The sequence below is a fragment of the Athene cunicularia genome, assembly GCF_003259725.1.
Source record: "Athene cunicularia isolate RWA chromosome 1 unlocalized genomic scaffold, athCun1 chr1_part2, whole genome shotgun sequence".
Taxonomy (NCBI): domain Eukaryota; kingdom Metazoa; phylum Chordata; class Aves; order Strigiformes; family Strigidae; genus Athene; species Athene cunicularia.
The window spans coordinates 19,224,529-19,244,567 of NW_020799092.1; the positions used below are offsets into that span (position 1 = coordinate 19,224,529).

The following is a 20,039-nucleotide window of genomic DNA, read 5'->3' on the forward strand; positions in this document are numbered from 1 at the left end:
GCGGGGCGGGGCCGGGCCGGGGCGCCCGGGGCTGTCAGGCGGCGGAGAGCAGCGGCGGGGCTGTCACGTCTTCAGCCGTCGGGGGCACCGGCATCCTCACAGCGTGGGGGATCGTCCTCCCGCCCGCCCCCGGGACTGCCCGCGGGAGCCTGGGCGGGGGAGGGGGTGGGCTATCCCCGGGCTGAGAAGCTGCCTGGAGCCGAAATTTGGCGGGGGGAGCGGGAAATCTGCCAGGGCGAGGGGTCCTCCCGGGGTTGTGCTGCGCCCTGGCAAGGGTTGCGGGGCTAATGCTCGTTTCTGGGATAAAAGGAGTCTGGAAAATCTCTTCATGCGCCTCGCGTCCGTTGTGCTTTGCCAGCCCCTCGGTCCTGGGGTGCCGAGTGAGCCCATTCTCGGCTGAATGACTGGAGGCTGGATTAGCCCCTTCGAGTGTCCGGATTCTCCTTCTTCCCTCTGGTGGCAGCTCACGAGAGCTGAACACGCTGAAACAGAAATCTGGATTAGAAAAGTGAACATGTTGGCACTGGGAGCCTTTCCAAACAGGAAGCTGCCCAAGACCAGTTTTGGTCGTGAAAGATCAGATGCCTAAATAGTTACTGTACGGGATGCTGTATGAGGCTGAAAACTTGTGTAATTTCAGAGTTTGGGCTGAGGTGGGAGAGTTAGGTGATTGATCTGTGCTTCTCAGTCAGCCAGTGTTAACTGCTTTTGTGTAACATACCAAAAGCATGAGAGCACGTTAATTTGCATTTTAACTTGTCAACTTTTAAGAATCATTCAAAAATTCTTATCATGTGTCGTCGTGTCCCCCCCCCCAAAAAAAAATATCTTTTGAGTATTTTTGAGATAAAATCTGGGAGCACATGTTCTGGAGGTAGCTTATTAAGTGGAAAATGCTTACTGTTAAAGAGTTCTTCCAAGCAGATTTTCCATGGTAGCTTAAAGATCTGCTGTTCTCAATCACGTTTTTGGGGGAGAGAAAAAAACCCCACCGTTTTGTTTTCATGAGTAATCTAAAGAAAGCACTTATACAGTACAGTTAGACGCTATCAGAACAGAGGTTATGATGGTCGCCTTTTGAGTGAGTCTTAACATCACGTTTTTATTTTTCTACTCAGACTTTCTGCTAAAGGTGTTTCGCTTTGCAACAAGGATGGTGACTCCATTGTTCCGGTTCCCAAATGAGTGTTTGGCCCGAACTGCCTTCTTTCTTTCTCGGTGGGCTAGGGTGTAGGGTTGTGACCTGGGCTGCCTGACTTTGGGCTGCCATCCTTTGCTCTTGCTATGAGTGTGATGACAGACAGCGAGGGCACCTTAACCCCCTGCAGCAACATGCACTGGAAGCTTCTAATTTCACACTTTCTTTCTTCATGCTCCTGAAAATCCCTTAGGAAAAAGGAGATAATTTCTCTTGTAGTTCTGTAGTTCCAGAACAGTTTAAACTCCAGTATGCTGCTGCTGCATCAGGCAGTCTCAGTTGCTTTTTCCTGCCTCTCTGCCTCTCCCCTCCCGTGTACCAGTGCAGTGCTCTGTAGATAGTAAGACTGGTCCCAGAACAGTGTAATTAGTTTTTCAATAGGGCTGTTAAGGCCAGGCACACTGCCATGATGCTGTAGCTCTAATAATTCTGTTTCTAGGGCTAGCTCCCTCTAAGTTATCGTAGTTCTCTTTTGTGCGGAATTATACTTAGGTTCCTCATTAGCCTCTTTTTTTAGCAAGTCTATTAAATTGCTGGGTGACCCTTGGTAACTGACTTAGTTACAGGAACCTCGTGCTAATTCGTATATTGAGTAACACTGATAGAGGTTTGACAGAGCTGTTTCCTTTTCTTTTTATTAAAAAAAAAGTTTTAATTCAATTAAAATTTAGTGTTAAACAAACAATGCATTTGCAGTTATCTGCTGGTAAGAGGTAATTATTTAGAAAGCAGAGGTGTTTAAAAATATACTTTCCTTCTTTTTTTTTTTTTTTTTTTTTTCTTCTACTATAGTTACAAATCAGTGGTTCCTTCCTGCAGTAAGGGGAGATATTCCTCCAGGCTGTGCAGCACATGGATTTGTTTGTGATGGTACCAGAATACTAGTTTTTGGAGGAATGGTTGAATATGGAAGATACAGTAATGATTTGTATGAATTGCAGGTAGGAAATCTATGATGTTTCAGATTTGAGGACTACTTTATCTGTTTATGAACAAACACATTTTATATTACCAACTGTGGAGGAAAGTTAGATGAGCTTTGCTCTGATACAGGAAGAATAAACTCTTTAAATAGATTCTAAAGATAGAGAAAATCTAAATAACTTTGAAAAAGAGACTTCCATCTAGTCTAAATAAAGTATAAAATATTTAATGTTTTATGAACATTAGCTCTTACATGTATGTTTTATGAACATTACTCTTATGTTAATGTATATCTTAAGAAAAGCCCAGCATTCCCTTAACACTCACATATTTTCTGAAATATTTTTAATATTATCTGAATTCTCTTGACTATGAATGACTAGATGAAGATATTTCTGAATATATTCTTATTGTCTTTAAGGCAAGTCGATGGCTCTGGAAAAAAGTAAAACCTCAAGCTCCTTCCACTGGATCACCACCTTGTCCTCGACTTGGCCACAGCTTTTCTTTGTATGGTAACAAGTGCTATTTATTTGGTGGCCTGGCAAATGAAAGTGAGGATTCAAATAATAACATTCCCAGGTATGCTGATTTTGTTTGAATTCAATGTCTTTAAAAATAAATTACTAGATATGACAGCTTTGAAGAGGAACATTATAGGGAGACTGTCCTGCATACCATTTGGATTATTTGTGCAGTGGAGAGGTTACATGCTAAGAAGCTTAACTGTTTCTTCTGCTAATCCCACAATGTGTAACACTGGTTGACAGGTCTGACACTTTTGGAGGGAAACCTGAATAGACTGGTATTTTGCCCAGTATTTTGGGTGATGTTTTAAAGAATGCCTTGTTTGTTAGACTTACTTAAATCAGTGAAATCTCATGAGTCATCAGGGAATTCACAATGGAAGTTTCCTCTATAATGCTGTGGAAAACAGTTACGAATTCATCTGGAAATTTTTTAAAGCAACAGCTGAAGTTGCCTTTATTATCAGCAAACAGTGCTGTAATGCTGAAGTTTTATATCCACATTCATCAGCAGTTCAGAGTGCTTATATCCACTGAGCCATAAACTGGCAATTTTAAGCTCAGTAAACAAATTGGTGTGAATGCCAAGATTCAAAGACCATTATCTAAAAATAACTTGCAGATAGATTCAGCAACAAATGTCTAATTGTCTGTTGGCCAGCCTGAAGACATCAGAAAAGAAACAGTGTCTTTTCACCTTTGTTGCCTTAGACTTGCAGAAATTCATCTCTTATGTCCCATGTCTTCATGTATTTCTCACAGCTTTGCGGTTTATTCCAAGTTTGTCCATATGTAGTTATTTCTGCTGAGAATTTTTTTTACCAATGTTGAATGTTTCTTTCATGTAAGTGTATCAAGTATGATGTGAAAGCATGTTTCCTTAGAGGCAACAAGTTATAATAGTTCATTTTTTGTTTTAAATCCATTTAGTTTTGGTATTGTCCGCAGTGCCATCAGATGTTTTGAGATTATAAAATTCTACACTCTCCCAAGACAGAAGTCTGTAATACTTGGAAGTGGTCAGGGTTTAAAGCTCACTTGTAATTTTGCTTATAAGTGAATTTTTCATACTTTGACAATAATACCATAGATATTTAAATGATTTCTATGAACTGGAGCTGCAACACGGTTCTGGCGTTGTCGGCTGGAGTATTCCTGTGACCAAAGGGATCTTGCCATCTCCCCGAGAATCTCACACAGCCATCGTATACTGCAGAAAAGATTTGGGAAATCCAAAGATGTATATTTTTGGAGGGATGTGTGGCTGTCGGCTTAATGATCTCTGGGAACTTGACATAGGTGAGTTGATTTGCCAGTAGAAGTCAGTGTAGGGTCCTTACTGGCTATGAGGAAAAAAATATGGCATATAAGGATTAATGGCATGATGTAGTGCAGATATTATTGGGACTTACACCATAGTGTTAACGTTTTGTAATTTTTGCAATTAAATAGATGCAACCTTGTTTGCATGTATTATCCTCACTGATTTTGGTTACAGTGTCAGATTGTTTCCTTAGAGTGCTTTAAAGACTGTGACTATGATAACCAAGTTGAATAAACATAACACAACAAACCCATAATATATCTTTTTGATAAACTGATAACCAATTCGTTTGTCAGTATTTCCTGTGAATTTTAAAGGAAGCTTTAAGTGCTTGTTATTGTGCCTTCTTAAAGTGGCCATCTTAGAACAGTGAAATTTTGTTTGGTGAATGTTAGAGGTATGTTCCCTCCTAAAATCCAGGTAGTGAAATATACATTAACAAGTTTTTTGTTTGGTGAATGTTAGAGGTATGTTCCCTCCTAAAATCCAGGTAGTGAAATATACATTAACAAGTTTTTTGAGGATTTTTATTCTTTTTCTTCTAGAAACCATGACCTGGTCAAGACCAGAAACTAAAGGGACAGTACCACTTCCTCGCAGTCTCCATACGGCCAATGTAATAGGAAACAAGTATGTCTGTTGTTAAAAGCTCAACTCTAGAAAGGTACACCTAGTAGGTGAATGGTGATGCTTATCCACTACTGCTCAGTGTAAACCATCAGCCCTGTAGAGCTTTTCTATTTCTATGATCCTACCTTGGTGGAAATTAAAAAGTACCAGTATTAATTTAAGGGTATCAAACTGTCAGTGTTTTCATCCAGCAAGACAATCTGCCCAACCCCCAGGCAGCTTTCCCAGGCTTCTTAATGCACCTTTGTGCATTCTGCGGCAGTCTCAGCTAGACCTGAGCTGGCTCTGTCAGGAGCCAACTTGAGTGCCTCTGTGCCTGTGACACAGTTGAACAAGCTACACAAAGAAACTGCCCAAAGAGTTGAACTAGTTCTAGGCAAAATCATTCCACGTTTTTGTGGGCCAGTTAGTCTGCTCCTCATTACTTGCTTCTTGCCAATATAGTTTGTTTTGGCAGATAGCATTGATAAAATGGACTTTTAAACATGGGTTTCAGTCCATTTTATATCAGTTTACAAGTTGGAGTGAGGCAAGAGGGCAAAGACATGTGAAAGCTTTGTATTTTATAATCGAGCAGCTTAGCTTTTTATTATTTACTGAAAATGTTAGTAGTTTGTAGCCTGTGTTACATATTAAATGTTGATATCTGACTTTTGTACTCCCAATTTTAGAATGGTTTGTTGAGAGGTCTGCAGTAAAGGGTTGTAGAAATTGTGTGTAAATTTGTGGATTTTGGAGAGTATTAGCAATATGATAGTTTGTAAAAAGATACAGTATTAACTTAACGTTTCTGGGAAGTTGTTTGAGGAGTTGGAGGGCTTTGTTTGTTTGGTTTTTTAATCAGTTAATTTATTCAAAAATTGCAGAAAGTAGATATCTACCACAATACATTCTAAAGAGAGACACAAATAAAATATACTGTAAACAAGAACTGTAAAGCACTGGAAATTTTCTGTTTTGTCCTAGTTTGAGAGAGCACATGCAGCAGATCTGGATGTTAATTGGCTTTTCTTTTCTTTTTCCCTCTTCCCTCTTTTCCTGTATTTCAGAATGTATGTTTTTGGTGGATGGGTTCCACAGTCAGCAGGAGGTGAAATTTCTGCTCATGATGGTGAATGGAAATGTACCGGTTCATTTTCTTATCTTAATTTGGGTTAGTGTTTCTGCCTTTATGGGAGTGGGCATTTTGAATTAATACTTTCTTAACAGAGTAGAATAAATATTTTGAAGACCCTGTGAAAAGTTTTAGGATAGATGGTTGTAATCCTAGCTGGCTAAAGAAGATGACAGTTTTTTTCATCTTTCTTAAGTAGATTTTTAAAATTATTATTATTTTTCTTTGGACATTCAGCAGGTTTGCCAATGCAAATCTTTGTTAGTACAGCTTTAATGCTAAGTAATATAAATACTCCTTCTTCATTTATAGAAGAACACAAGAGACAGATCCTGAAATGAGTTTTTTTCTAAATGTGGTAGTAATATCACTGAATCCTCAGTTTCTGATCTTGTATTGCCTGAGAGAGACAACCAGAGGTCAGAAAATTCATCCTGTATTAATTGATTGTATCTTGTGGACTAATTGTTTACAAAGAGAAGCGACCTTCTCTATGTAATACTGCAAATTTAAATGCAATTGTCTATAAAAACAGAGGTGACTTATTTTCATTTTCTCTGAGCAGTTAAGTGTATTAACATATGTATTGATTGTTCTGGAAAACATGTGGAAACTAAATTTTTTGAGTTTCATTTACTAGATACCACAGAATGGATAGGTCTGATCTCAGATTGCCAGGAGGACAAAAGTAACTTGTTACCAGGGCCAAGAGCAGGACACTGTGCTGTAGCGGTTGGCACTCGTCTGTATATCTGGAGTGGTAGAGATGGTTACAGAAAAGCTTGGAACAATCAAGTTTGCTGCAAAGATCTTTGGTACCTTGATACTGGTGAGTCAGAAATAAAGAAGAGACTTGTACTATGTTCCATATTTTATTAATGTATGGGAAGGTGGTATCATTGATGATCAGAACATCTAAAGTTGTAGCAAACTCAAAGATTATTTAAATTTTAAAGCTTATTTAAATAAACTGCACTTCACTGATGATTGTTTGAAGGCTACAGCTACAACTTAAACTGAAAAAATTTAGGAGGGATTGTTTAAAGCCTCTGAAAGAACATGGCTAGATTCTGCATTGCATGCCATAGTCAGCAGATACAAGGTGCTAAAGGGTGTTTTACCTAAATTCAGGGTTCCTGGCCTCTCTTCTTAGTGACCTTTTCTGCTGCTACTTACTCTTTTTTACCAAACCCCTCCTTCTCTTGGGATCATTGCTGCTGCTGCTTCCTCATCTCTTGGACTGCAAAAAGATACTGTTGAATCTGAGAAAAGACCAAATTATTCCTGGGACCGAAGGGAGTTCTGGAGCACTAATCACTCATTAGTAGCTGACTTGATGGCAGGACAGTGAGATGGTCTTGGGAGAGAGGGAACTAGACTAGTACTTTGGGGAGGGAGCTGTTGACTGCTCAAGCAGAAGTATGAGAATGGTTACTGGAGATTGTGAAACATTTAGGAGATTGTGTTTTCTTTTGGTTTTTTTTTTCTTTTTCCCTCAGGAAGGTCAGAAGATGAAAAAGGGTAGCAGCAGGGGAGGGATGTGCTTGAGAGTGCAGCCTAGTCAGGCGCCAAGGCAGGTGAGAGGAGCAAGTCATTGGCACTGAATCATGCCTAGGCTTCAGCCCCTGAAGAAGTTTAAGGGAAAGGTCACTTTAGCTGCAGAGGGCAAGCAAAAAGGAAGCACAATCTTCTGTGAATCCTTTACAGGACTATGTAAAGGTTTAGGAGCCAAAGAGCTGCACACAGCCCTTTAGGAAACGATGAGGATCTCTTGTCTCTGTAATCCTTATAATAATGTATGTACAACCCAAATACTTACTGGCAGCAGAAGAGCCATTAAGGAACAAAGCATCAAAACTTCAGCATTTTTGAACACTCTAGAATGGCACTTCATAATTCTCTGACTTGACTTGCCACCTTTGACAACTGTTTCTTGTTGAATTTGGTATATATTTTACATGTTAAAAAGGAACTATTGATTTTGCTTGCATTATATAGATACTTCTTAAACTGGTAAAGGAGGGCAATTTCAAACATGCCATCTGTGTTTTATTGGTTTCTTGTAGAGAAACCTCCAGCACCATCACAGGTACAGCTGATTAGAGCTACAACCAACTCTTTTCAAGTGAAATGGGATGAAGTACCTACAGTTGAAGGATACCTTCTTCAGTTGCATGCTGACTTACCAGTGCCATCAGTAGCTGGAATACCTGGTACTGGGGTTCCTGAGACATCAGTGCTGAGTTCACAAGGTAGTAGTCAGATCACATTACGCTAATGTTTGTGCAAAGGTAGAGGGCTGCATAAGTAATTAATATGAGTTTGTTTTTAAAAAAAAAATAATTTTGAGAGACCTTTTCTTTGGTTATTCCCAAAAGAGATACATGATAATTGTGGAAAACTCAGCTTTAATTTGTCTCTGTCAGTTTTGTCCAGCTATCTGAATATGAAGGTATTTGTACAGTGCTGGGCATAATATGAGAAAGGAAGCAGTGAAGAAGGGATTTTATCTGACTGGCCATGCAGTTTCATTTCAGCCTTACAACCAAGTCTTCCTTCAGGGCAACTTTGGGTCTCCCTCTTGCTTACTGGAATATATTCCGACCAACTTTATGTTAAGTTTTATGTAACTGATTGGAATTTGCTTTTGTTTACCTAAAAGGTGGCTCTTCTCTACATCAAAGTCCACAGTCATTGCCTAGTGTCCCTTATCCAGAAGTGAAGGTGGATCATCCCAGCCAAACAAATAATGTCATTCCTAATAATGTAAGTGTAAACTGAAAAATGCCCAAGTGGCAAAGTAGTGTGGGAAGCGAGAAAACTGCTGAAACACTTTCTCAGTTTTAAACGTCCCTGCATACTTTTTTAGGCCTTAGAAAAAAATCCAAATCAAACAAAGACAAGACATCTGCTGAAGTAGCTGTGTCCGTTTTCTCACATAATTTTTACTTTTATGATTGATAGACAGTCTTTAAAGTCCTCTTCCTGATAATGCAGAAAGGAAACTGCAACTGTATTGACTTCTACAGTCAGTGCTAACTGGGAACCTGTTACCTGTAGAAAAGATACTGTTGAATCTGAGAAAAGACCAAATTGTGCCTGGGGCTGAAGGGAACAGTATCCTCAAAATGTGGAAAGTAATGTGGAAGCAAAAAAGGATAAGGCATATTCCTTCTTTGTTGGTGGTTTTATGCTCATCTGCTTACATGTAGGTTCCTAATGCAGTATAAACCCAATTATTATCTATTCTGGTTATGCCGTTATACATGGTCCACTGTTCTGCCAGTTTAAAAGAAAGAGGGAGGGCAAACTCTGGCTACAGGATCACATTTTTAGAAATTTAGACCTTTTCTTAATTGTGTAAGGCCTCAGGTCTGTATGGGATCCATAATGTATTCTTGTAGAAAACATGTAGAAGTACTAACTAATTTTACTAACAGTAGAAATATCTTATGTATGTGCCCAGAAAGCAAAGGTTGAAAGCCTCTGTAATTGTGATTTTTTTTTTTTTTTTTTTTTTTTGTAGACTAAATGTATGCATCAGTGAACTTCCATGTAATAACACAAGAATGTGAGCTCACTCTCAGATAAAATTTAGTATGTGTCAGGGACACTTCCAAGTAAACTTAGAGTTTGAGTCTTTGTTTTATAATGGCTAAGATAAGGTGGATTATGAAGTTGATTGCTTTTTTTTAATTTACACTGGTAGGGGGACTTGTTAGAGCATTTTTGTTTGTTGTTTTAAAGCAAGCATTTTCATGCCATGTTTGCAACTGAAATTTCTGAACTTTGCAGTTAAACATTAACAAATGTGTTGTTTTGGTTAGGTCCAAGTTTCCCTTTCATCCAACTCATTATTAAAAGTAGAAGGAAAAGAAAAGGTTGCAGCACCTGAAAACAAGATTACACAGGAGACTATGAAAAACCATGCAGATGCTACAGGATTCAAAGAATCAAATGCCCCTTCTCTTTTGCCTGTTTGTACTTCAAGTAAGATGACTATAGAATAAAAATTAATTAAAAAGTGAGAGTTAAAATTCATCTTATAAACATAAAATAAGATTATTTGTCTTGCAATTTAAAATTAGAGGCCTTTGCAGTTTAAAAAAAACCTTGTGCTCATTACTACTACACGTATTTTTAGAGGATATGAGGAAAAATGAAATCTTAAGTTGTTTGAAGTGTTGCAAGGGACATGAAAGTCTCAATGTATTCATTATTATGGTGGCAAATTTGCCTTTTTAAACATAAATAGCTGGTTTTAACATCAAAGAACAGACTGACAGGGCCAGATTAATTTTACAACATTAACGTGATAGTAACTCCAGGCTCTTTTTGACACTACTTCTGTCTATTAACAGTAAAAAGCTATTAGCTGATGTAAAATTTTAGGTAACGTTCCTCTCTGTAGAGGAAATAGAAGATGACAAGGCCCTGGTTTAGGCATTCCACTGAAGTGCCTTGAGTTCAGTGTGGTGAATCCAGGCTCAGTCACCTGATCTGCTCATATTTGACTGTCATGTAACTTAAAGTTGTTGGATTTTCATTTTCTTTCCAGTGTAATTTAAGTATTGTGTGGAAATTTGGGCTCCTAAGTGAGAAGCAGACTTCCACAGTTTTTAAGATTAAGTTGATTGTCACAAATCTGTGATACTGATTTATGTGGATACTTTATATTAGGATTTTTTTCCAAATTAATCCTTTCATAGCCACATAGATAAAGAATAGCAAGCTTTCAACAAATGAAATCTCCATTTTAATATAACTGTTTACATATGACTGTGCAGACAGATTATTGTTTTTAAGTTATAGACCTAAGGAAAGCATTAGCAGTTCATGTAATCAGATCTATTCTAACCTAAATCTGAGCTAAACTCTGGTTTTATATGAAACTAAAGCCATTAGATGAAGTTGAGATTTGTTAAGTGTTACCAATATTGAATACTGGTTACTATTTTCTTTTTTTAAGGTCCCCAGACTTCAGCAAATGTAGGTGAATTACATGACTTGGACAAACGAACTGTAAATCCTGATGCTTCTGTATCCAGTACTGTCTCCAGCACACAAACTATGGTAACCCAGCAGGCTGTTAAAACTGAATCATCAAGTACAAATGGGGCAGTTGTTAAAGATGAAACTTCACTAACAACATTCAATTCAAAATCTGAAGGTTTGAAATGTGTTTCACATACTGTATTTTGAGCCATATATATCTAAGGCCATCAGAGTTCCTCTAGTGTGTTGGGATTCCCATCTTGACTAGTACCTGGGATTGAGATAGGGCTTTGGGCAATGAGGACCTTGGGCAGCCTGGATGATCTCTGCTATGATTTAAACATCTTTTAAAATCAGGATATTCCTTTTATACGTTTGTAAACCACTTTGTTTCCTGTAAGTGAAAAGTCCTTTAAATCTCGATTTATGCAGAAGCCCATTTTCTAAATAGCAGTGGCAGCCAGTTTTGGTGCCAATAGCACATTTGCTGTGTCTGTTTATTTAGTCAGCGAAAGGCTACAGATAGTAGCCTGGGATGATTTTGATTTTAAACAACTGACCTCTGTAACAAATACGGCCAGTTCATGTGGCTAGCTTACTGCTAGTCAAAAGTGGTGACCTGTTCACTGTCTGCTTGTAATACCCCAGATAAGCAGCAACACTGAAACTAAATATATTAGTAGTTTTTCAAGTTTTGGTTTTTGTGACTATCAACAGGCTGTGCTTGCTGTTGTTTTGAGAGTTAACTAGAGAACTGTATTCTTTTATTGACACTCTGTGAGTAGTGTAATTTTTACCAAACAGTATTGTATTTTAAAAGCAAAACCCAGAAACAGAGTTACAGAATACTAATATTCCCTTGTATTGCTTATGTGCTTTTTTTTTTTTTTTTCTTACAATTCAGTTTTAAATTTAATAAACGTTCTTTTCCCATTTGTTAGGATTGTTTAAAGATTAACTGCTCATGTTCAGAATTCAGACTGTATTGATGTCAGAAAAAATGCATTCAAATTAAGATTTCATGCTTAGGCAATTCATGTAATGTTATCCGTATGTGTCTCAATCTGGTATTTAGATTATTTGTTCACAAATATTTCATATTGATTTCATAATTCTGTCACTTTTTAGGATTTTCAGAGTCCTGACTTCTGTTTGTATTATCTGTAGCAGCTTGCTTACAGTTGTTCTGTAAATATGATGCAAGCCAAAATTAGTTGTTCATGTTATAAATAGAGCTGCATGCAAAAGAAGTCTGAGACATACTTTTGCAACAAATACTTGTAAATGGCTATTGAGGTCAACTTTCATACTCTGGATTTTGTGTTAATTTTTTGTATCACTTAAGCTTTTTAAATGTAACTTTTTGTTTCTAGCTGCTGAAACTGCTTATGTCATGCCTTCGACAAGGGTCAGTACTGGACAGACAAATGATTCGCACTCCTCTGTAAGTCTGAAAAAGTATAATCAAATTGCTGTATTTATTGTTCTGTTGTTTAGTTGTAAGGGCTCTTCTGTTTTCCTTTAATTATATCTCTGATAGAAAAGCAATGTATATTTAGGGCTTGAAGTGAATAATACAGGGGTAGACATTTCTGTTGTAAAACTAATTGCATTGTGTGGGTTTGATTTGAGTCTAAGTAGCAGTTGTGTAGTTGGGAGGAGATCCAAGTATGTGTTTCAGCTGTTGAATCATTTTTATAGACTGGCACAGTGGAATGGTCTCTCTGCTGCATGATGCACAAATGTAAAATGTTTTTCTGTATGTACAACTGAATTTAAAATGAAGTATGTATTAGATCAGACTAGTGTAGGCTGCTGATCTATAGGTTTGAAACGTAACTAAACTGACATCTTGATGTTTTTCCCTAGAGGAGATGGGGACTGGCTATGCAAGCTCTAAATACTGCCTGAAAAAGTAAATGCTTCCTATTTCACCTGCTTACAACTTAATACTTAAAACCAATGTGCCACTGTTGCCACCAAAAGAGAGGAGCTAAGGATGGGAAGAAGCAGCTGCTGGGTTGGGGTTGCTTTTGCCAGGAGCAGCTGCCAGTCCTGCCCCTTTCCCATGCTGGCAGGATCATGGCCTGTCTGCACTGGGCACACTGACCATGCAAGTCCCCTCCCTGGTGCCTGGAGAAAAGGAGGGAAGATGGTTTGTCTTTCTGAGTCAGTCAGGAACAGTTCCCATGCCCTCCGCCACCATCACCCCATGCCACAGCAGAGGTCCTGTTCTCAGCTCTTAATGAGTTCAGCAGCGACTTGAAAGACAGTATGATTTGGGGCTGAGGTCCAACTGAATCCCAGGTAGAGCAGCTGGTGTTGGACCACCCTGTGGAACTTCTTGACCTCTGAGTGAAATTAACTCGCAACTACATGCTGCTACAGACACGTAGTTCTACAGCTTTAAATGTTTTCCCCTCCCTATTTAAATTAGTATGTCAGAGGTGACATCCCAACTGTTGTTCTGGGATTTTTTGTGATGGATTGTGTCTAAATCAATGCATAAGGACCAGCTGGTTTTGAACAGTATGTTAAAAATACATGCATATTCATTTGAAGTATAAGAAAGTAGCACTGGTATAAAATGGGATTGTCTCTTATATAGAGTCTCAAAATTTTTTTTACATTGCGTTGAAGCATGGGTAGTCTACATAATGTGTTCTTCAAATACTAGAAAACTCCACAAAGACAGATGGCACCGGTGAAAACAAGAGACCGGCAGTGGTATGATGTTGGAATTTTTAAGAACAGCAGTGCTGTGGTGAGCCAGTTCTACTTGCTGCCAGAGGAAACACTGAACATCTCTAACAAGGTAGTTGTTAAGTCTCCTCTGACATAACTCGCACATACATATTTTGGAATCTGTTGCCCATATGGTTGACAACAAAATGTAGGATTTTATAATACTGCAGCAGGATCTGGTGCTTATAGGAGTTTTGTATTTTGTGACCAGTAGTTCCTTGTGTATTTTGCTCACCTTTTTTTACTATTTCCAATTCTCTTCTGTTGTTTTTGTGTGATAATATGAAACTTCTAATAACTGCTATTGCTATTAGTTACGTACTTCTAGCTTTAGTAAAGAATTTTAAACTTAGTGAAACAGTAAAAGTCCTTAAAAACTAAAAAAAACCCCACAATTTCTTAATATGTTGTTTCTGTACAGCATTGAAATTTTTCAGTTTCTATCTGTTTCCAGAATCTTTGCTTACAAATTGTTAAAGATACTAATAAAATATAGCCTAGGCTGTTTAAAAAGACTAGATACGAAACAATATTGTTGCACATGTAAGTTTATATTAGAAACAAAAAGAATGCATATGTTTTCTTGAGTCAGAAACAAAAGAACAGAAGCTTTCTTTGAAAGAGCTTTGCTATAAATATTACACACCTTAGTTTTAAAGAGCATAGTACATTTTACAGTGTTTATATTGATTGTGATTTCTTATACATTATTCAGAAGGAAAATTAAATTTCAAGGATGCATCAGTGCATATTTTAAACATTGAAGTACATGTAATGTTTCAGAAACCTATTTGTTACTAACTTACAGTGCTTTTCTTTAAAAACATTTTGATTACCTATGCATCAAATTGCAACTCCTAACTATAGGAATAACTGGTTTTGAAATAAAGGTATTTTTTTAGGACAGAAGAGTATACTAATTAAATCATAAACTATACAGTTGGAAATGCTACTTTGCTTTTAGTTTCTGTAGTAAAAATGACCAAGAGGTGCATTTCAATTTAAATGACTGAAAAGCATCGTGGTGTTTTTTTTTCAGAGATGTTGTCTTATATTGCAGCTTAGATCAGCTGCTCTGGGGTGAGCTAGTGCCTCAGTCAGAACCTTTTTGTAAATTCTGATTTAAGTATAAAAATATTAGATTTTCTGTTTAAAATAAATATGTTAATCTCCTTTTATCAGTACCCACTTTATGTGTTTTTAGGCTAATTGTATTGAGAATATTTTAAATATTAACACAAATGTTGCTTTATTTTCAGGTGGAAGGTGCAGATGTACCAGACTACAGATTACTTAAGAAACAGGATCTTTTTCCAGGCACAGTGTACAGGTTCAGAGTTGCTGCAATTAATGGCTGTGGTGTTGGGCCTTTCAGTAAAATCAGTGAATTCAAGACTTGCATTCCAGGATTTCCTGGAGCTCCTTCAACAGTCAAAATCACCAAGGTAAGAAATACAGGTAGTTCTAGTTCTGATGTATAAAATTCTGTCACAGGCTTAATCTCAGAACTCTTGGTTTTAGTTAGGGTCTTACTTCAAGTCAAAATTGTCATATAAACTCTTGTCAGATGCTTACTCGGTTAATTCTGCTCAATGTAATATTCTTTAAGAAATTTGCTATAAGGAGTTATTTTAACACTTAAAGATCACGTTACCATGTCTTAATCATCTGATAGTTTCCCCATGATTTTCTCTTTCTACATCCTTAAATCTATAGGGGTTTACCATGCTTTTAAAAAAAAAAAAAGTCAAAAGATACATTCTTACCTCCAAAGAGTGATGATGTTGGGTTAGAATTTTCAGATGATCTTTAGAGGTTTTTTTGTATTTCTATGCTTCTTTGTATGTATATTTTTAATATATATTTTTATACATATATATTAATGTATCTAATGGTAACCTACATACTGTCACATTTTCTTCCTTTTTCTACAGAGTGTAGACTGTATTCATCTTTCTTGGGAGCCTCCTGCTTCACCCTCTGGAAATATTTTAGAATATTCTGCCTACTTAGCAATCCGTTCCACACAATTACAGGAAAATCCAAGTCAGCTTGTATTTATGAGAATATACTGTGGTCTTAAAACTTCATGTATAGTGACTGCTGCCCAGCTTTCTAATGCTCATGTTGATTACACTTCCCGACCTGCTATAGTGTTCAGAATTTCTGCAAAGAATGAGAGAGGATACGGACCAGCCACACAAGTTCGATGGCTTCAAGGTAAAGTCCATGTCCAAGGCAGCATTTAAATGGGCTGTAGCTGTGGTGGAGAAAATGGTGTATTGTGTCTCTAGAACCCATGTTTTTCTCATCAGTGCACGTGAAGTTCTTGAAATGTTGTTTTGCTCCTTGTAGAAGTTTTAAGAAAATTTAGTTGTTGAATCTGGCATAACAATTTTTTAAAAAATTTATATTTGTTCACAAGCAAAGACTGAAATGTTGGTTATTGAGTCTTACTCAGTCCCTCAAATAATAAAAGCCTAGTAAGCTTCTGATTTCCCTGGGCTTCCCTTCATCAGCTCAAAAGTTTTTTATTCTAATAAGAAGTAATACAGTTGCATGCAAGGGTGTAATCAGGGTTTTTTTTTCAATCTCTTCCCCCTCATTAGAAAAACTTTTCGTAAGGTGCATTTTTGTGATGCATATACACTTCAAAGTCTGTATTACAGCTGGGAGAGGTTTTGTCATCCTGTCCCTCAGCTTGAATTTGTACAGTTTCATGATGATTTGGGGATGGGAATGGATCCACTGAAAATAAAGATTAGTTTTTAGCCTGATCAGTTCTGGCTCACCTTTTAAGTAAACCAGTCCAGGGGCTCAAAGTTAAGTTTTGCTGACTTGTGCTCTCATCCCACTCCTTCCCCTTTCCAGCTCAGCTTTCTGCTGGTTGGGAGCTGGCTTTGCTCGGCAAGAGGTCCTGTGAGCATGAGGCAGAGCTAGGAAGGGCAGAGTGAGGGCTGTGTGCCCACCCGCTCGGGGAGCAGTGAATTTTTATGTAGGTTTAGCTGACCTCTCTGTTTGTGGGCTCTGATCCACAGGGTATGGTTGAAACCAAGCTCTTGAATACACCACTGCTTGTTTTTGAACATGTTTTTCTAAGGTGGAGAGCAACAACAAAGAAGTTGCCTTCTGTAATGTTTAGTATTCCGATGCTGGTTTAACCCTTTAATTGGCAAGGCTTTTGACCATGAGCTGTGTCCCAGAACTCAGTCATTGTTCAAAACAGTAGTTTCAACAGTAGTTGTTTGAAAGTGTTTGACCTTATACACGATATGAAATTATGAAACATTTAACGTCTCTTTCTTTTTGCAGACATGAAAACATCAAGCTCAAAGTAGAAACAACATAATAAATCTCAAGTTTCGAATGTAGTGTTTAATGTAACTCTTGTACTATTTGTAAATGCTACAAATATTTTATTTTTGCATTGTTTTTATCTTAAAAATATATAACCTTTTTTATGTTTGAAACATCAGCGTTACGCAGCCTTGCTCAGGTATGAGTACCATATAGAAACTATATTGAAGATGGTGGGGTGGAGGACCATGCTCCATTCCATAGCTCTTTTTGGTAGTGATCATTAAAATGTAAGTTCCAAAATAAAAATAAACAAATAAAAAATTGGCATATGCAGTAGTATTTGAGGTAGAGTCCCCATGATTGCTTCCAATCTTGCATAAATAATTCCTAAGATTTGGTATATGAGTAAATTCTGTTTAGTTTCAGTTCCTTATACCACATTCTTTACTGTGGTGCCAGAGTACAAGGCAAAAAATTCCAGTTATTATATAGTAACTTAAAATGTATAAATATTTTAATATATACTTTTTTTGTAAAGAAATGATTTTTCTACTATTTGTAACAAATATCTTAATCTTGAAAGATATCCCCTGAAGATTTAAAAGGAAAAAAGATAAACTTAGTCATTTCTCTTATTACAAAAAACGTAAATTCATTGTAAATGCACTACTAATACTTAGAATTATCCTTTTGTAGTTGTACAAATCTTAAACTTGTAAATACCAATGTTTACAAGAGACCTTTCTGGTCTTGTATGAAAACTTCCATGAGATTCATTCTCTTTTTTTTAAATTCATATGCTTTGCTTTTAGCATATGCTTGCTTTTTGCACTAATAATAACTTACCTCATTCCTGTGTTTGTAATCACTTGTGTTGCTTCCATAATGTTTCTGTAAAACTTCAATCTGAAAATTTTAACCAAAGTTTAGAATACATGGTAAGCAATTTTGCACATATTATATGGCAACTTTCAACATACTTATTCCAGTTAATCTTCTTAAGTGCTTGTTTGCTTTACCAGTATATTCTACCAATCAAGTTCAGTATCTCCCTTTTACTATGCATCGTTTTACATTAACTAGCTAGCTGATAAATTCAACAAGCATTACTTCTAGGAATAGGTTGATCCATTCCTATGCTAAAGGAAAAAATTTGTTCACAGTAGTGAAATAAAGGTAAACATTTTAAATGCTATTTATGTATCTATATATAAACCTATGTTTACCAAAGTGTAGAGGAAAATGGCTGAGTTGGACAAGGTCACTAGGTGAGTAGCTTGAGGCACCTAAATAAGATTTATTTTAAAATAAAATCTTAAATTATTTACTGTGCAATGAAGTTTATACTTTGCACTTTAATTTTGCCCCGAATGCCAAAAGACTGTACATCAAGGTAGAATTTCTTGCCTCTGCCAGTTAAATTTGTCTTAAGAGCGATTGTAAATATATAAACTAAAATAAATTATGTGCCTGGTTTGGTGGGAGAGGTATCACTAAAATATTAAGAGATTTAACAGCTCAAGTATCCCAGAGCAGATTTAATAGCCAAGTTTTAGCTACCCTGAAAATCAGGGTTGTAATGGAAGTGCTGATACAGCCTTAATTATCGCAACACATCACGTGCTATAATAGCATATAAAAAGTGCTGGGGACCATAAATGGCTATAATAGTGTTAATTGTGGCACAGGAGTAATAACATGTGGTTTTACTCCAGAGAAAAATCTTGTGTTTATGACAATGACAGATATCCCAGATTCACTTTAAACAGTGTTTATAGTATGAATGTATAGGACTTTTCCTGAAGTTAACTGGCTTTAAAATATTTGTGTTTTAATGGTCCATTTCATCAGGTATGATCTCACTACCAATACTGTCTGATAACTAAGATACCATACACATGAACTGTTAACTAGAAGAATAGAACTTGGATTTTCTTATTAGTACTGTGAAAGAAGCCTTTAGAGAAAACACTTGTGGCTTTGATTTTGTTGGTTGATAGCTGTGATTGTAGAGTTGTTATTTAAGAATAAAACCTGTTGGGTATGTCTGGGTAGAGTTTTTTTGCACTTGGTTTCACATGCTTTGCACAATTTCTTTTTCAGTGGGTATGTCACAACTACCAAAGGGTAAAACTGTGGCGTTTTCAATTGAAAGAATAATTTTCTTGTAAGTGTGCTTTCTTCAGCTGACTTGACATAAGATGTCACTTTCTCTTCTTTGTCCAAGCTGGGTGACGTTGAATAGTGATCATATACAAATCCTCAGTTCTTCACAGTTTTACTTTAAATTGAAATTGTGGTACATGCTGTAAAATACACTTTGTGGTCTGTTTTTAGAACTGTATTTATAATGTCTAAATCCCACCTGTTTGCCTATCAACTAGATATCAGACAAATATTGATTGTTTGATTTTAAATCTGTTTGGAAGACTGTTGACATCAGCTCTTTGAGAATCTGTGTTATCCATTTATTTCATATATCACTAAAGGACATGTAACAGAAGCTGAAATCTATCAGATGACAGTATCCATATTGTAGAAATGTCTAAGTTTACTAAACTCCTTAGGGAAGTTGTGACTGTAAGTATAGGACAGTCCTGCCAGTTATGGCAGAGGCTACAGCTTCACCTTAAGAATGTTCTTGTGAAAGTGGAAATGAACAATAACCTACACTTTGTGTTTTCAAAGTAATTATAGCAATATCTTTTGAATGTAGTTTGGAGTAGAGCACATGATCATGCCATAAACTCTGAAGATATAATAAGTATTACTGTTGTTATCTGATATTTCAGGATAGCGATTTTGACGTGAACTTAGTCTTACAGCCTGTTACTTAATGACCTCTACAAGGAAACTGACATTTTGTACAATTCAAGTTGATCAGTCTTATTTCAAAGCATTGTTTGTTCTTTGTAATAAAGTGGTTGTCCTATCAAACGCATTGTAAACACTGAAGTGTGTGTCTGTGTTTTCAAAGGTTTATGTGTACAGACTTCAGATTTCTGCCCTTCTTTAGAAAAGGGGATGATGCAGAGAAGAGAGTGAGTATATTTGTCTTGGGTTAGGGGGGAGAGAGGGTTTAACAATAAGCATTGTAATACAGAATGGTACTCTTTTGTAAAAATTATTTCCCAAGTTACTTCTTGGTTACCTCATGGGGTTTTTTCTTAGTTGAGGTTCCCCAGTTTCCCTGCCCCGTCTTCCGCGGTTGCTGTGCTCTCACCATTGCTCTGCCCCCTCCCATGACTTTGTGCCTGCAGCGTGCTGGCTGCGACCTCTGAA

At 37.0% G+C, this 20,039-nt stretch overlaps 1 protein-coding gene across 1 annotated transcript; it reads left to right on the forward strand.

Moving 5' to 3' along the window:
• The first annotated feature begins 1,986 nt into the window (after positions 1 to 1,986).
• Positions 1,987 to 19,705, forward strand: HCFC2 (host cell factor C2). Its single transcript, XM_026866918.1, has 15 exons — positions 1,987 to 2,139; positions 2,544 to 2,704; positions 3,740 to 3,948; positions 4,519 to 4,603; positions 5,653 to 5,756; positions 6,358 to 6,546; positions 7,784 to 7,969; positions 8,380 to 8,483; positions 9,545 to 9,707; positions 10,687 to 10,887; positions 12,086 to 12,156; positions 13,390 to 13,527; positions 14,717 to 14,902; positions 15,392 to 15,677; positions 16,770 to 19,705. Exons 1-15 carry the CDS (start codon positions 2,095 to 2,097, stop codon positions 16,793 to 16,795), a joined length of 2,154 nt encoding a protein of 717 aa, XP_026722719.1. The 5' UTR covers positions 1,987 to 2,094; the 3' UTR covers positions 16,796 to 19,705.
• Positions 19,706 to 20,039: the final 334 nt, after the last annotated feature.

Excerpts from the sequence above, each read along its gene's own strand:
- HCFC2 (XM_026866918.1), top strand. The coding sequence starts at position 2,095 with ATGGTTGAATATGGAAGATACAGTAATGATTTGTATGAATTGCAG. Across the intron at positions 2,140-2,543 it reads ATGATTTGTATGAATTGCAG|GCAAGTCGATGGCTCTGGAA; the intron begins GTAGGAAATCTA and ends ATTGTCTTTAAG. Across the intron at positions 12,157-13,389 it reads CAAATGATTCGCACTCCTCT|AAAACTCCACAAAGACAGAT; the intron begins GTAAGTCTGAAA and ends TTCAAATACTAG.